The sequence below is a fragment of the Strigops habroptila genome, chromosome 2, assembly GCF_004027225.2.
Source record: "Strigops habroptila isolate Jane chromosome 2, bStrHab1.2.pri, whole genome shotgun sequence".
NCBI classification, from domain to species: Eukaryota; Metazoa; Chordata; class Aves; order Psittaciformes; family Psittacidae; genus Strigops; species Strigops habroptila.
Genome location: NC_044278.2, coordinates 60,551,331 through 60,566,328, shown reverse-complemented (window position 1 = coordinate 60,566,328; position 14,998 = coordinate 60,551,331). Strand labels below are relative to the sequence as shown.

The window sequence follows — 14,998 nt, the reverse complement described above, 5'->3', positions numbered from 1 at the left end:
CAAGGAATTGAATCACATATTGAATCTGCTGTAAGGAAGCCCTGACAAACCCAGAAGAATACTAAATAGACCAACTAAATGATTCTTTTATTGACTGGTACTTAAAATGTCTTTGACACAGTGGTGGCCCTGAATTTTTAATAAGAAAAGCAAGTGTGAGAATAAAAGAAGTGGGCATTCAAGTTTTTACAGAAGAAAACAGATATAGTTTTCTCTTTTTTTTTTTTTTTTTCCAGTTTTTGATAGCTTTCTCTTTGACTTTGTGTCTTTCCTGGGTTTGGTTGGTTTTGTTTTTGTGGGGTTTTTTGTTTTGGGTTTTTTTTTTTTTTTTGTCCTTTTTTTTTTTTTTTTTTAATAAATCTACTAATCTGACTTTTTTCAATAGTAGATGATGGAGGAGTGGACAGGATAAATGTTTAGGGTTTGACTAGCCCAAAGTGCATCTGCAAGTATCTACATCCTTTTCCACACAGCACTCTGTCATTGTAGCACACCATCCATTCCTGCCGGACAATAATGCCACATCCTTTTGTTGCTTGGTTAGTTGTCACTGGAGTTGAGGAATGGAGATCAACAGCTGAATTGCTTTCAAAATGTGAATTTGATCATGCAGTCATGTAATATAACTGATGCCACACGGGGCTTTTACAAGTCCATTTATTCTTTGAGAGTGGTGATCTGTCATGTCTGTGTTCTTGAAAACAGCTTATGAAATGCAGAGAGAATAATTGCTTCCATGAATATGTCTGGATGTGTCGCACAACTTGCAGTTCTACTTACTGTGGTGACTGCTTCAATACAGAGTTAGTGATTATTTTTTTTTTTTAGTTTGCTGTTAAAGTCTGAGGTGCAGAAAGGGAAAAACATAATGAACTCCTTTGCTGCTTCTACATCTCAATGGAACAAGAGTACAAGGTTTTAAATATTTCTGCTAATTTCTTTGCAGTAAAACATCCTAAAGCTCCAAGACAGGCAAATGCTGGATAGCAGAGCTAATGGTATAGAATAGAATATTTTCAGTTAGAGAGGACCTACTACGATCATCTAGACCAACTGCCTGACCACTTCAGGCCAGAATGACATGGGATATGGATGCATTAAAGCACAAAAAGAGTAATTTTGGTTTTAGCAGATATCTCAAATGAGAGGTCTTCAAAGAATATCCTTCCTTTCATCTTTCTCTGAAGGGTGAAAGAATTTGTAGCATTTGGAACACCCAACGTTCTTCCATTTAAACCAGATAAAAGCTGGATTTGACATGTCTGATATAAATCATCTTACATGAAAATAATGTGGCATTCTATCGTCTTTTTTCTGAGAAATAGGGATTACAGAAAATTCTCCTCTTACCTTTTTGGGTCTTTTTAGGCCTTGATGCTGCACAAAAGGGCACAATCCAATTTGTAGGAAAAAAGGAAAATAATCTAATCTGAAAAAAGAGATATATATTTTTTTTTTAAGTGAATGGTCAGCTGAACTAGCCCGACAGTGATGAAACATGTCAAGCATGTCTCTTGAAATTTTAAATGCTGTAAATATCAGGAAAAAAAATAAGCATGGAAATGGAGTTGTTTCCCCTGAAGTAAGCAAAGATCTGAAAGCTACTGTTCTTCTGTCTTCATGTTTGTAGACTTTGTCTGGTGTTTCTGTAAAAAGAAAAAGAAATTTATACCAACTGTCCTAACGCAGATAACTGGAGGAGCAGGGTTTGTGGGTTCTCATCTTACTGACAAACTAATGATGGATGGCCATGAGGTTACAGTTGTGGACAACTTCTTTACGGGCAGGAAAAGAAATGTGGAGCACTGGATTGGTCATGAGAACTTCGAACTGATAAATCATGATGTTGTTGAGCCCCTGTACATTGAGGGTGAGTAGTCTCTGTTTGGTATCTGCACTTCGTTGTGCTTTATCCTCCTAAGTATGTATGTCTATAAAGAAATGAAATTTATGTACTGACTTTGGGATTGATCAATCTAATACCTATATGCTTTAGGTTTGTTAGCCTATTTTCTGTAACCAGTGTGGAGTGAGAGATTCAGAGCACTTTCGTCTTTGAAATAAGTTCTTCCTCTGAGTGGACAGGAGGAAGGAAATCTGAAAAACTTCCTAATGTGACTGACTCTGAGAAGGCAAGATGGCAATGAGTCAGTCTGTCTATCCCATCTATTGTCCCATGTCCCTGTGTGCCTGCACAGGCTTATACACACAGTCTGTGGTCTGGATACATCATGAGCTGAGAAATTTAATTCAGGGCTGCAACTGTGTGTGGTCAGTTGAGAGGAGACTCAGCTCTATCAGAAGGCAAATCAGCTCACTTTTCTTAGTTGCCTTAAGTGTCTTCTCTGGAAAACATTGCTCTTACTTTAGGTACAGGCATTGCACAGCCTATAGAATAGGAAAATGGCAGCACTGAATTTTCCCAGTTTTCAACAAAACAACCAACTAGAAAAACCCCACACTAAAAGAAAAATTAATGTCTTTCTTCAAAACAAGAGAAGTAACTCAAACTATTATGCCAAATTGTAAGACAACATAATATAGTTGCATTTGCGAGCGACATGCATTTATAGACTTCCTTGAGAGTATGTAAGTATATAGTGAATCAATAAAAATGTTACTCAAATTACACTGGGGTTCTGGTGGCTTTGCTCCATCCCTTTAAAACTTTGGAGCAATGTAGATGTTTCATTTTTTTAAACAAACAAACAAAAAAGTATCTGGGGGTTTATTTATTTATTTATTCTTTTTTAATTCTTTCTGAATTCTATATGGGTGGAATTTCACAGAGAAAACCTCTAGCAATTGCATCTCTGGTATTATAGTGCTTGTGATGAATCGCTGACAACAGTACTGAAACAGTCCTGCAAACACATGCTCCTTCTCTGCTCTGACAGTGCACTGGTTCAGTTATTGCCTGTTATTTTACTTCAGACTTGTGCCTCCACTGACAGCATAATGGGGCTAGGATCTTATTAATTGACTCCAGGTGCTGGTAGCTTATACCTCAGCCAGTTCATTTTGTCAGCTTGCATAATCTTTCCCGTGTTACCTTCTTTCTGACTGATTACACTTGGGACCTTCTCAGGGAATTATCATCATTGCTGATACTGTTGCCCAGTTATTAGGCACTAATGAATGGGAATTCTGACATCCTTCAGCTACCTCTCCCATGTGCCGTGTAATTAAGACACCACTTCCCCATTTTATACTGACAACAATTTATAACATGTTATTCAGTGGGTACTTTATTGAATGGCTTCTCATCCTCCAACAGCGTAAATTAAAGTTGGCACAGCTAAATGTTAAAATTAACTCTGATATACTAGTGTAGGAACATGATAAAACTTCATTTTGTTGCAGAGTTTATAGTCCAAGTGGGGCGGGGAAGATGAGGCAATGAGGTGTAGCTATTGTAACAGATTAAGAAGTTGGCATATGCATCAATGCTTCTTAGTCCCAGTTTCTCCTTTTTACTTGTAAATAGAAGCTGGAATGACTGTGAACTCATGACAAAAGAAGGTTTGTATGTAAAGAATTCCTGTTTATTTTCTGTCCTGTTTAAACAAGGTCATACAGGATTGTTTGACACTTTGAATTCCAGAGAGAGTAATTGGTGCTTTTATTTGTGAGAGACTTCATTTCTGATCTAGAAAGAACAGTGCTTGCACTTTTGATGTGGAAAGTGAGTTTAGTCTCAAGACGCATAGCTTTCACTAAATCTCTTGATGCATTTTTCTTTTTAGCTTCACAGTGATGCCTACGCACAATCTGCCTTATCTGAGTCATTATCTTTGATCCATTACATGAAATGGCACTCAGCATTCTTGGATCTTAATCTAGATTGGCCAGAGACAGTAATAAATCACCTAAGCACACGTTTCTTAGCCCTGTGAGAAGTGTAGTTAACTATAGTGCTGAATGACTTTCTCCTCCTCCACTAGGATTTTCTTTACTTCAGCATTTGTAGATGATGTCAGTAGAAAATGCACAAGAACATAGCTTTCACTTAAGCTTTTTCAAGCAGAAAAACAAAGGTCCCGAATTCTTTAGTGGAATGCAAGTAGTTTAGGAATCTTGAAAGACAGAAAATAATGAGGGGGGGAAAAATAGTTTGCATGATAGTTGTATTAACCCTTTTTTCTATTGTGGTTGAGTTCTGTGTTTTTAAAGTACTTGGGATTTTTAAAGACATTTTAATTTTGGCCTAGCCCTTATGTTAAGGTTTTATCCACTAATAAATGGGGTGTGGTTTTTTGGTATAGGAAGACAATTTTCTGAAGAGTGGTGTATAAAAGAACCTTTTATTACCCTTCTCTGTATTATCAACGAAAAAGTATAGAAATCTACCTTTCCTTATTTTCTGCCCCATTCTCTACATTCAAGATTACAAGCTCCCTAAGATGGCTACTTCAGAGCACTGTGGCTCGTGTTCCTGCAAACCATGGTATAAAGACACAAAAGATGCTAGTTGGAGAACAAATGAGATTGAATACTTGATCTGGTGTTAATGTGATTTGCCTTGGTTCAGGGTAATAGGTAGAATTGCAACTGAAATTTTAAAGCCACCAAATTCTGAATTTCTACTGTGAAATATGTTCATGTTTGAATATGTGTGTAAAAAAAAAAAAAAAAAAAAAAACCCACCAAAAAACAAACAAAAAAACCCACCAAACAAAAAACCCCAACACCACCACCCCCCCCCCAAAAAAAAGCCTAAAGAAAAACACCAACACCCCCCCATTCACCCTCTGAAAAAGAAAACAACTAAAAAAAACTCTACACCCCACCAAACCATCCAAAAACCCCCCACACAAAAGACAGTTTCAAGGTGATGTCACATGATGGCAGTCATACCGCAAACTGGACTCCTAAAAAGCATGTAATACCTGTCAGTCTTCAGGTCTGGTTATCAACTGCAATTAGGTATCATACTATACACACCTTGTCTACAATAGCTACAGCAGTTGGAACAAACTGAAAGAAAATATCAGATAGGTATGCATGGCCACTGTCCTTCTTTCTACTACCTCAGCAACCTTTGGAAGCCTTAGAACAATCTTTTATAAGGTGATATATGCCCATTCTCTTTACGTCCAGCCATCTCTTGCATCTGAAAGATGCCCTCCTCAGGACTGTTTTGCAATTCACATGAAGACATTTAAGCCTTTGTGTTTCTTTTTTCTTTTTTTCTTTATTTTTCCCACTCCTTTCACAAATTTGAAACAAAACCAGGCCTGAAGATGCCACAGATTTCCAATCAACAGAGGAAACAGTTGGCTCAGTTGTACCGATTTAATTTCCCTAATCACAAATGCACAATATATTCTGAATGCTTTTGTCATTGTATAAAAAATGTAGCTTAAAGATTTTCTTCCCTTGGAAAGATGTTCATTGTAGTCCTCAAGGATTATGATTTTAGAGAGAAGGCTTCACTCTAGAGAGTCTCTTTTTTCTTTCCAACTTAATTAGATTACACTGCCCACTTTGGTTTTGAACCAAAGGAGCACAGTTGCAGAGTGGGAATTTTGTTGACGGCCTCAAACATTTTACTTCTTAAACAGGAGCTCTTGGTAAAATATCAGTACAGTACTTCTAAAATTGCAGTCAGTGGCAGCTGAAGGCAAAATAGGTAATTTCTTTTTGGACAGAGTGGTGAAGAAGAGTTCCATTCTGATGCTCAAAACTTACTTGTTAAAACAAAAGCAAGTACACTGCTGAACTGATGTAACATGAAGTGAAAGAAGTGTTTGTAAGTGGTAGGTAAGGTTGAACTCTTCCATCACTTGTGTCTTGAGATTAATTGTAATAATTGATGTGAAGATCAGTTAAAGCTGGTTTTGGTCTTGGTTTTTGTTTTTCTTTATTAATACCAGCAGTCCATTTTCTGGCAAAACATTTCTTAAATGTCGGCTCTATTTCCAGTGGCTGTTGTGAATGCAAAGGTAGTTTAGGCTTTCCTGACTTTCACTGAAAAGTTTACAAAATGGTAGAATAAAAACATATTTTGCAAATTGAGAGAAGTGCAGTGAGCACGTGGCATGCATAGCGACAAGGAGACGGGCTTTTAGAGTTTTCAGAAGGTATGAAGTTTTTAGTAACGGGCATGTACGTATATGAAATAACATTATTTATAGAACTTTTAATAGATCGTTGGCTTGACTGGGTCTGAAAATGTTTTTATTCTTAAGGATTTTTCTGGCTTTGGGTCTGAGTTGACTTTAAGGCTAAAACCAACAGTCTCACGAAATTGTCAAAATAATAGGCTATAGCCTTCTTGTGTATAACAGCCTTCCAGAAGTAAAAATTATAACATTTTACTAAACACTGTTTTTCACTATCCCAGAATTGTTCAGTTGCCAAGTAATTTCACAGGTAACTTAAGGCACATGCAAATACAGCTTCTAATTTTTGTGAGTGCCTTCAATACATTGCTTTTCCTTTGCTTCGGTATTTCCATCTCAGATTTTTATCCCCCTAGTCTTCATTCACTTTGCCAGATACTTGATACATTCAACTTGAAGGATTTAAACTGTACAATTAGGGAAAGTCATGGCAAGGCAGAAAATATGCTACTTAATTTTGTTTTTCTGGAGCCAAGTGCAGTGGTGCCTGCGTTTCTGCTGAAGCTCTCCAAATCTGCTCCAGTACAAGCAATATGGTAAACCTTCATAAATTTTTTCCTAGTTTGCCTTAAGTTACAGGCAATGTTTTTAACATAAGGAAATTAATTTGAATTTGTAGTCTCTTTTAGTTCAGTGCAATAGAAATGTCTCACTTCACTGTGTCAGCTTCTCTGGCCTGACCTACAGTAATGGAATTGGCATAGCTGTTCTGCACAAGAAAAGTCCATATTTTTAAGCTGTAGAAACTTGTTTATATGCTTCTGATCAAAGCTTTGCAGCTTAGTACTTCCTGACTAGTAAGTACAGTGATGGATGCAGGTGCTTAGTGGACTTAGTGACCCGTTTAGTCCTTTCTGGTACCATGACACATGTTAAAGGCAGATGAAGGTCAGTCCTTCACAGAAAGGAATGTTATTTCCTGTCGTAGGAAAGGTGATAGACTCTGTCCATATTATTCATTTAGGAAGCATGCAGAACCCATGCAGTGATACGGCTGAAAAACAGAGATGAATGGCACAAAGGAAGGTAGTTTTATTGCATGTTTTGTAAAAGTGAGTTGTTATATTGATCATATTTTTTTAGCCTTAAGGAAAACACAAGACCTAACATTTGTGTCTGGATTTAGGTATTACACATTCAATTACAGGGGGTTTTGGGTTTGGGGGTTTTCTTGGTCAGGTTTTTTTTTTAGCCTTGCACATAGAAAAGGATACAACTGACAAATTTTAGTTGCTGTTGATCCTGCAACATGTTACTAAAACTTTGTTTATGTTGATTGTAGATTTCCTGATGGCTTGAATGATCATGCCATGTCTGTGCTATTTTGAAATTAATTACTACTTTTCTCCTTTCAGCAAAATTGTAACCTGAAAGAATTATTTAATATTTCTTTATTTTATCACTAGTCTACTATCCTGTGCTTGATAAACTACTTCTTGCTGCTGCATTCACAGTGGCTTACGGCGTTCTAGCCCCTAATATGCATTACATATAAAACTTGCAGAATTTTGTTATCATTTGTTCTTTTATGGTCCTTACCTATCTGCGTAAAGCTTTGCACAACCTTTTGTACAGTTATTTTCAACTAATTGCACACAAGGTTGTCAGCCAGACAAGGTAGATGGCTTTGTCTGGCATTTCTGGTTGGCCCTCTGAAATATTGATACAAAAAAATAAACGTTTTTTTAGACCTGACAGTTTAAAGAGGGAAGATGGAAGTAGAAACAATTGTATTTCTTTTGACATCCTCAGCTTGTTGGCTCAAATGTGACCAGTCTGGGGTAGAAGCCTGTCTTCTCACCCTTCTGAAATGTCCAACGTTCTCTAAATATTTTGGAAAACCAGTTATGCTTTTAATCGGTCTAAGGTTTGATACCCTAATGATCTTGCCTGGGCAAGAGGGTAAGGTCCTGGAGCTGCCTGGCTCCGTGTCCTTTTGGCCCAGAAGATGGCTATCTGACACTTGGCAAATGCCCCATCTTCCATCTATCTGGTAGTTATGCTCTGGCTGAACCTTTTAGCGCAGGGGTCCATTTTTGCCCTTGTGCATATGAGAAAAAGTACGTTGAGGCAAACCGCAAAGCTCTTGCTCTTGCTACAGGCTTGTAGCTCTTGCTACAGGCAAGGAAAAACCACCTTCTTTCCTCAGCTCCTTCTCTTGGCTTCATTTAAAAGCAATTGCCAGCTGGGAAACAAAAGGAGGAAGAAGGACTAAGAGGAGGAGAGTGCTTTCTCTTTGTGTTTTTGCTTTCTTTTTTTTGAGCACTCTCCATTACACTTAGCTTCTTATTTAAAAATAAATAAATTAATTAATTTGAAGGTTATAAGGAACCTTTGGTGTTTTGTATTTTGTTTGCCTTTGTTTCTAGCTATATAATTATACCACCACTTGGATAATCACAGGCCTAGCTGTATTCAACAAAAGGAAAGATAGTTTTTGTGCGTATGCCATCTGCCATTAAGGGACCTGCTGTGTGTAAAAATTCAGCAGATACTTAAAACCCAACAAAAATCAAGTGGATGGAGAGAGAGGCAGGGAAGGGTTCATTTGGCTTTGACAGACTAGGTTTGGGCAGCAAATTACTGACAGACCACAATGCTTCTGAGGTGACATCTTTCACGCTGCAAAAATTCCACCAATGGAATGGTTGAAAATGAGATTTAGAAAGGGTTGTGAAGGAATAGGTAGAAAGAAACAGCATAAAGCTCAGGTCAGAGTTCAACTCTGAGTTGGCTGCAGGTGACTTCAGCTATTGCTTTGTTCATTTTTCTGAGCCACTGTGCTTGAATTACCTGTTACCTGCAAGCAGCAGTCAGCAGCTTCTCTGAACATTTCTTTTTGTCAGCTTCCAGTCTACCCCTTTTCTTTGGCTTCTTGACAGTACCATGCTATGAGAAGGGGATTCTCATGTTCAGAGGCATAACATGAGGCAGTCATATATTCACGGCTTATCTGTAGGAGGCATGTCAGAGTTCAACAGCCAAATTAAACTGTACCCTGTGCTACATCTTTGCATTAATCCCGCAACACAAGAAATCCTGTAAAATAATGTGATTAGATTTTATTCATTGCTTGAGCCTACAATGTCAACAGTGACCAAAGTAAGGAGAAACTATTCCATGTCACACAGTACAATTAACTATCTTCATGTTGCAGACAAACTCTTTAAAGTTTCAGTTGCATTAGCAATGCAGGCAGGGCTTTGGATTGAGCCTGAACTGGGAGCTTGCTTCCTCCAGCACTTGCTGTGTGAGGCTGTCACAACACCCAACAGGGGGCTGTCATTGCTGTCACTTGTGACTGCTTGTTACTTATAAAACACCTCAGAAAATGTTTGTTTGAGTGTACCATTTGAACAATGGTGTTCTGTTCTAGGGCAAGACAGCCTTATGCCATGCAATATTGTCTTCTGTCAGAATAGCAGCTAGCCTTGACTTTTCCAGGTTCTTTCAGGTTTTGGTGCCAAGTCTTCTTAAAAAAACAAACTTTCCTTTGTAACACAAAGAAGGAATTACTTTCCCTTTCTTCCATCCTGTCATTCTAATTCTTACCTGACCTTTTCACTAATTTTCTTGGATGACCTCGGTGTAGGGGGTTTATTCTTTTTCTTAAGCATCACTGTCTTTCATTTGATCTTATAGGCATTTTTTAGTAATTCTGGCTGCCTTTGATTCATGTTACATCCATAGGTAGCATTCAGGAAGTTCTGAGTTCTAATGCTAGGAAATGCAGAAGGAAGTACTTGTTTCTTGATTGTAATACTTTCTCATTTAATATATTACATGGGAAAATAATAATGCTTTCTTCTCCCCTCCCCCCCTCCGTGGTTTTCTGTAGTGGACCAAATCTATCATCTAGCATCTCCTGCTTCTCCTCCAAATTATATGTATAATCCTATAAAAACATTGAAGACGAACACTATTGGGACATTAAACATGTTGGGTAAGTGGAAATCTTGTTTTCCTACTTAACTTGGCTAGACATTAATATAACCTGGACAGAGTTACTGGGGAGAGGGGAGGATGGAGCAGATGAGTTGTACATTTTAAAAGTTGTTTCCTTAAGAAAAATAAGGCAAGGGGTGTCCCTCTTTGAAGATTTTTGTACTTTAAATATATCTGCAGATGAACTCTGACAGCATGCAAGCTTGGCTGTCAAAGCAAAAGAACTTCATGCCTGTAACTTGCCTATGGAGTGTGCAGTAATTATAGAAGTCATAGGAACAAGTAAAAGCGTGGGATTTTTATAGCAAAGTTCTGTCCTTGACAGCACTTCTCACTTTGCTAAAGTGGAACATTCCCACATTTGCCATGAGTGACTGTTTCTGTCCACCACAGCAAACATTGAACGAGGTAGAACATCACTGGCTCTGTAAACTCTGAACATCAAGAGTACTGCACCTTCTTGTGCATGCCTTGGCTAGCAAGTTCTGCAAGAATGTTAAATGTCTAGCTTCGTGCTAGGTAAATCCAAGACAACATTTTCAGCTTTGTCTGTTTGTTTGGATGCTGAGAATGGGCCTGTGAAAAGAATTCCTCAAGCCTTCACTACTTTTTCCTCCTATCTTTGCTCCATTTGGCATATCCTGAAGCTTGAACTGGCTGTCAGTGATCCTAAGAGTTGTTATGAGGCAAAAAAACCACCTGAGCATTAGGTCAGCTGAGTTTCTCATTTGAGTGGTACTCTAGTGAGTACAGTTCAGAGAATTAAGTGAGTTAGAAGCCATCGAGGTACCAGACAGTTTGTACAGCATAGGTGAGAGATTTCTTTGATTGACCATGCCAACTTGAAGGCCAGAAATGGAGTGCAGAATAATCTCGAGTGATGGGTAGGATTATCCAGGCAGTTTAAAGAGGCATAAAAAAGGGAAAATGATTGATTTTTGTCCTATAACATGTTATTCTGTATAATTTTCTTTATGTAGTTTAAGTTTTGGTTAGCATAATATATTGTGGTGTTTTTAAGATCCTGATTTCCTAACTGCAGTGATTTATGCTTCCTTGGCCTTTATTTAGGGTTTAATATATTCAGTTCTTGGATCTTGGTTCACTGTAACTTTTCATCCCAGAAGTACACACATCTCATTCTGGGTGCTGCTCTGCTGTTTCTCAAGTTTTCTAGCTTTGGAGTGGAGCTATGGATGTGATTTACAAGTAGATTTATCTAGTGAGAGAAATAAAATTCTCTTTAAAAAGATGTAAAAGGGGATTACACTAAAGCAGTTAACATGACTGCAAGATTCCTGCACTTGTTCTAATTATGTTGTTCTTTCCCTATTGCCCAAAATTTAGGGTTAGCTAAACGTGTTGGAGCACGGCTGCTGCTGGCCTCTACATCAGAGGTATATGGAGGTAAGAAGGCTAAAACAGTGTTTAGAGCTCCTGAAATGTGACTGTTTAAAAGGGTATTTACAAACAGTTTGTCAGATGATAGAATGATAGATTTTCATCACTGTCTTAGCTCGATTTCTTTATCAGGTGTGCTTCTCACAGTTTAAAATGTAGGCATTAGTACTTAAATCTCTAGTCAGAGTGGTGGAAGTAGACTTGGACTGTTGTCTGTAACTTTCCTATGTCTTAGTTTATGTCTGTTATTTCCAGAGGGCTTGTGGGGGATTTTGAGTGTTGAACTCTTAATTAAAATCTGAATGCCATAATTAAAACCTTTGAAGAAAGATAATTTCACTAATAAATCTGCATCCTCCATTCATTTATGAACTGTATTGTTACAATTTAGCAATCACTCTGGTGTGTAAAGAGATAAGGACATAACCTCCAAGCCAAGAAAATAGTGATTGTGCATCCAGGCTCTTGTGGTGTCTCTTAAAATGTAATATTCAGCAATACTGCCATATCTTTCCATCTTTTACTGTTAGTAAGACATGAAGTAGTGAGAAAATGACTGATAGAACTGCTAGCTGGGTGCAGGAGGAATCTGAAGTACTTCCTTGGGGTGTGTAACAGACCGTGTGCCTACTAGAGAAACTTCCTGCTGTTGTAAACTCTTGCCTAATAACAGCAGTGTTACAAGATTAATGGAGATATGCAGGCAGAGTCCACCAGCTCAGCATCAGTAGTTATGAGAGTCCAGGCTTTAAAGAACAAACAAGCAAACAAAAAAACCCCTCATCTTTGTAACAAGATACAAAGCTTTGTGAGGAGAAAGTGGAAAAGGACAAAGAACATACCTCAAGGAATGTACTTTTGGTGGATTAACTTCAGTCAAGAAGATTCAAAGCAAATACCCAATCAAGAGATCACTAAGATGACCAGCCAACCAAATAAGCAGCTTGAGCCTGTGCAGCATTCCTACTGCCTTCCTTGCCTTTGATTATCTATGGTCAGCCTCCACAGAATAAAATGGTATCCCCAAGGATGCCACTGTAATTGAGCAAACTCCCTTCTGGAACAGGAGACCAGCAGGCAAAAAAGACCCTAAGTTTTGGAGTCTCGTTGCTCTGCTGCAATCTGTCTGCTGAAGTGGAAACCTGGAAATTCCCATTATCAGGCTTTGTTGTGTCAGTAAATCCAATGTAACAGAGCGAGTCTACTCACATTATACTCTGGCTAAAAGGGCAAAGTAATTTTGCTGAGAAATAAAGGACAGAAAATAAAGTCAGAAAATATGTTAGCTGTTACCATAGGAGTTCTCAAAGCAGTGTTGTATAGAGAGTTTCTACGTGCTTCGTGGAGCTGCCTTTGCCAGAAAGGAGACAGAAACTGAAGTGGCTTCCAGATCAGAGCACCTTCTGTTAAGAATGTTATATGCTTTTATAATCATATAAAACCTCTCTGCATTTACCATTGCTCTGTGGCTCTCAGCCAGAATTCATCTGTAATCATGTCTCTAAGCAGCATATGCTTAGGATAAACCAGAAGAAATACAGCAAGTACATTGTGGTACATTGCCCTGCTTTATTCTTTAAGAAATGCAGTACTTCTTTTTTTCTATTTTTCTTTCCTTTTTTCTTGTTTCATAAAACTTGAAAATGCTTTACATTTTTTCCAAATACAGTAAAAAATGCTGCCTACATAACCTGTAATATTTCTTCAGAATTACATTAAAGTCATATTTGTGTCCTTGAAATTGTCTGTTTTTGCAGAGAAGAGTTGAATTTAATCCTCTGTTTGCACACTTTTTTGGGGAAAGCAAGTGATGGCTGTTGTTTGCTTATATTCAGTTATCTTACTTGCCTTATCTTCTTTAAATGTCATTCTCATGTTTCTAGTGAATATGCTTTAAAGGAATGGTGTTGAAACATACTATTTTTTAAATACATAGTTCAGAGAGAAGCTGTTGAATTGTATAGCACCAGTGATCTACTGATTTATTATATAAAGTCAACTTTTTGCTAGAAGGTCATTTAAGAGTTTTTATATTTTTTCCCGTAGATCCTGAAGTTCACCCTCAAAATGAGGATTACTGGGGCCATGTGAATCCAATAGGTCCAAGAGCCTGCTATGATGAAGGAAAGAGGGTTGCAGAGACCATGTGCTATGCATACATGAAGCAGGTATTAAACTTGTATGAGAGTCAATGGATTTTCTGTAATTAATGAAGGCTAAAGGTATGGTAAAACTGGAATATGTGCATTTTAGGTGTAAGGGGAAATGAGAATGTCTTGAGTAGGAGCGCTCATACTCTAGCTGCAAAATCTGTTTTCTTTAATGCAAAAGTTTTATTGCATCCACCTGTTGTGGGTTTTTTTTTTTTTCAGATGAGCAGTGTTCTACAAGAAAATGTGCTTTAGCCTTCTAATTAGATGTAATATGTCTTTCAGTATCATAAATAGTTTTTAGACAGGTTAAACTGAGATGACCTTACTAATTTTGGGAGCTAGATAAGAGTTGTTTTAAGTGGGACGTGTGCTGAGATGTGCTTTGCTGAATAGGGCTATTACTGTTAAATGTGGAATGTTTAATGAGCATAATTGAAATCAGAATATACAGGTAAGTATAAGGAACTTCTTCAGTGAGTACCTATATAGGAGCAAAATACTTCAAATCACCGTAGAAAGGTCTTTAAAGTATGTAAGTATAAATACAGACCTTAATGGAAGATATGAATACTTAGCTATATAAGGCACTATTTCAGACAATTACATTGACATAAGGTAGAAATACAATTTAAAATATTTGTGAAATGATACACGCCAGTTTCCCTGGGTTTCATAATCAACAAGTAGAATCTCATCCTTAATTAACCCAGCATCCACTCTTTACCTGTATGTGAATCTTATTTAATTGCTGTCTCTGGGAGACCATTAAATTAGAAAATGTGTCACACTACATAAAGTCATGTCACTATTTCTCAGTGCTTGTAACCTTAATGTACAAAGATACTAATGTAATATATTCTGTAGAATAGAAACGATAAAATACTAAGTGCTTTTAAAAACCTTGAATATAGAATTAAATTTAACTATTAAGATTGTAGGGATAGTGCTTTAGTACAGAGGTGGTAGTAAATTTTCTCTTCTCTTCTGCTAGACAGAGAAAGCAGAGATTGGTGTCTCTTTTGCTCTGTTTTAAACCATGTAAGGTCCAACATGGTAGCACTGCTCTTGTTCAGGATAATGTCTTCTGTACTTCACTGTAGCAAAATATTCCTCATGGGTCTGAATATTGCAGTTTTTATGAGACATTATTGTGCTGTAGGGTATATTTTTTTGCAAGTTAGTAGTGCACACTGCAGTATTATTTTAGAAGGGCAAGACTGTAGGTCATTTTGAAAATCATGGAGTGTATCTTAAAGCCACAAGATGAGTCATGATACTCTCCCATAAATTTTATGCAGGATTTACAGAGGACAGTAAAGGTTTGTAAGGTGGAACTGTAGTGCACACATACATTAAGTGAAAACTCATGATGTA

General features: G+C 37.5%; 1 protein-coding gene across 2 annotated transcripts in view; it reads left to right on the top strand.

Annotated features, from left to right (window-relative positions):
• The window catches only part of UXS1 (UDP-glucuronate decarboxylase 1), a 59,774-nt gene that overhangs the window by 26,124 nt on the left and 18,652 nt on the right, over window positions 1–14,998 (top strand). Inside the window, exons 5-8 of one of the 2 annotated variants that reach the window (XM_030476658.1) lie at window positions 1,788–1,870; window positions 9,964–10,068; window positions 11,418–11,477; window positions 13,518–13,639. In XM_030476658.1, the coding sequence (XP_030332518.1) occupies window positions 1,788–1,870; window positions 9,964–10,068; window positions 11,418–11,477; window positions 13,518–13,639 (370 nt within the window). Of the gene's footprint in view, window positions 1–1,689; window positions 1,871–9,963; window positions 10,069–11,417; window positions 11,478–13,517; window positions 13,640–14,998 lie in introns of both variants that reach the window. The other variant, XM_030476657.1, reaches the window with a different exon arrangement.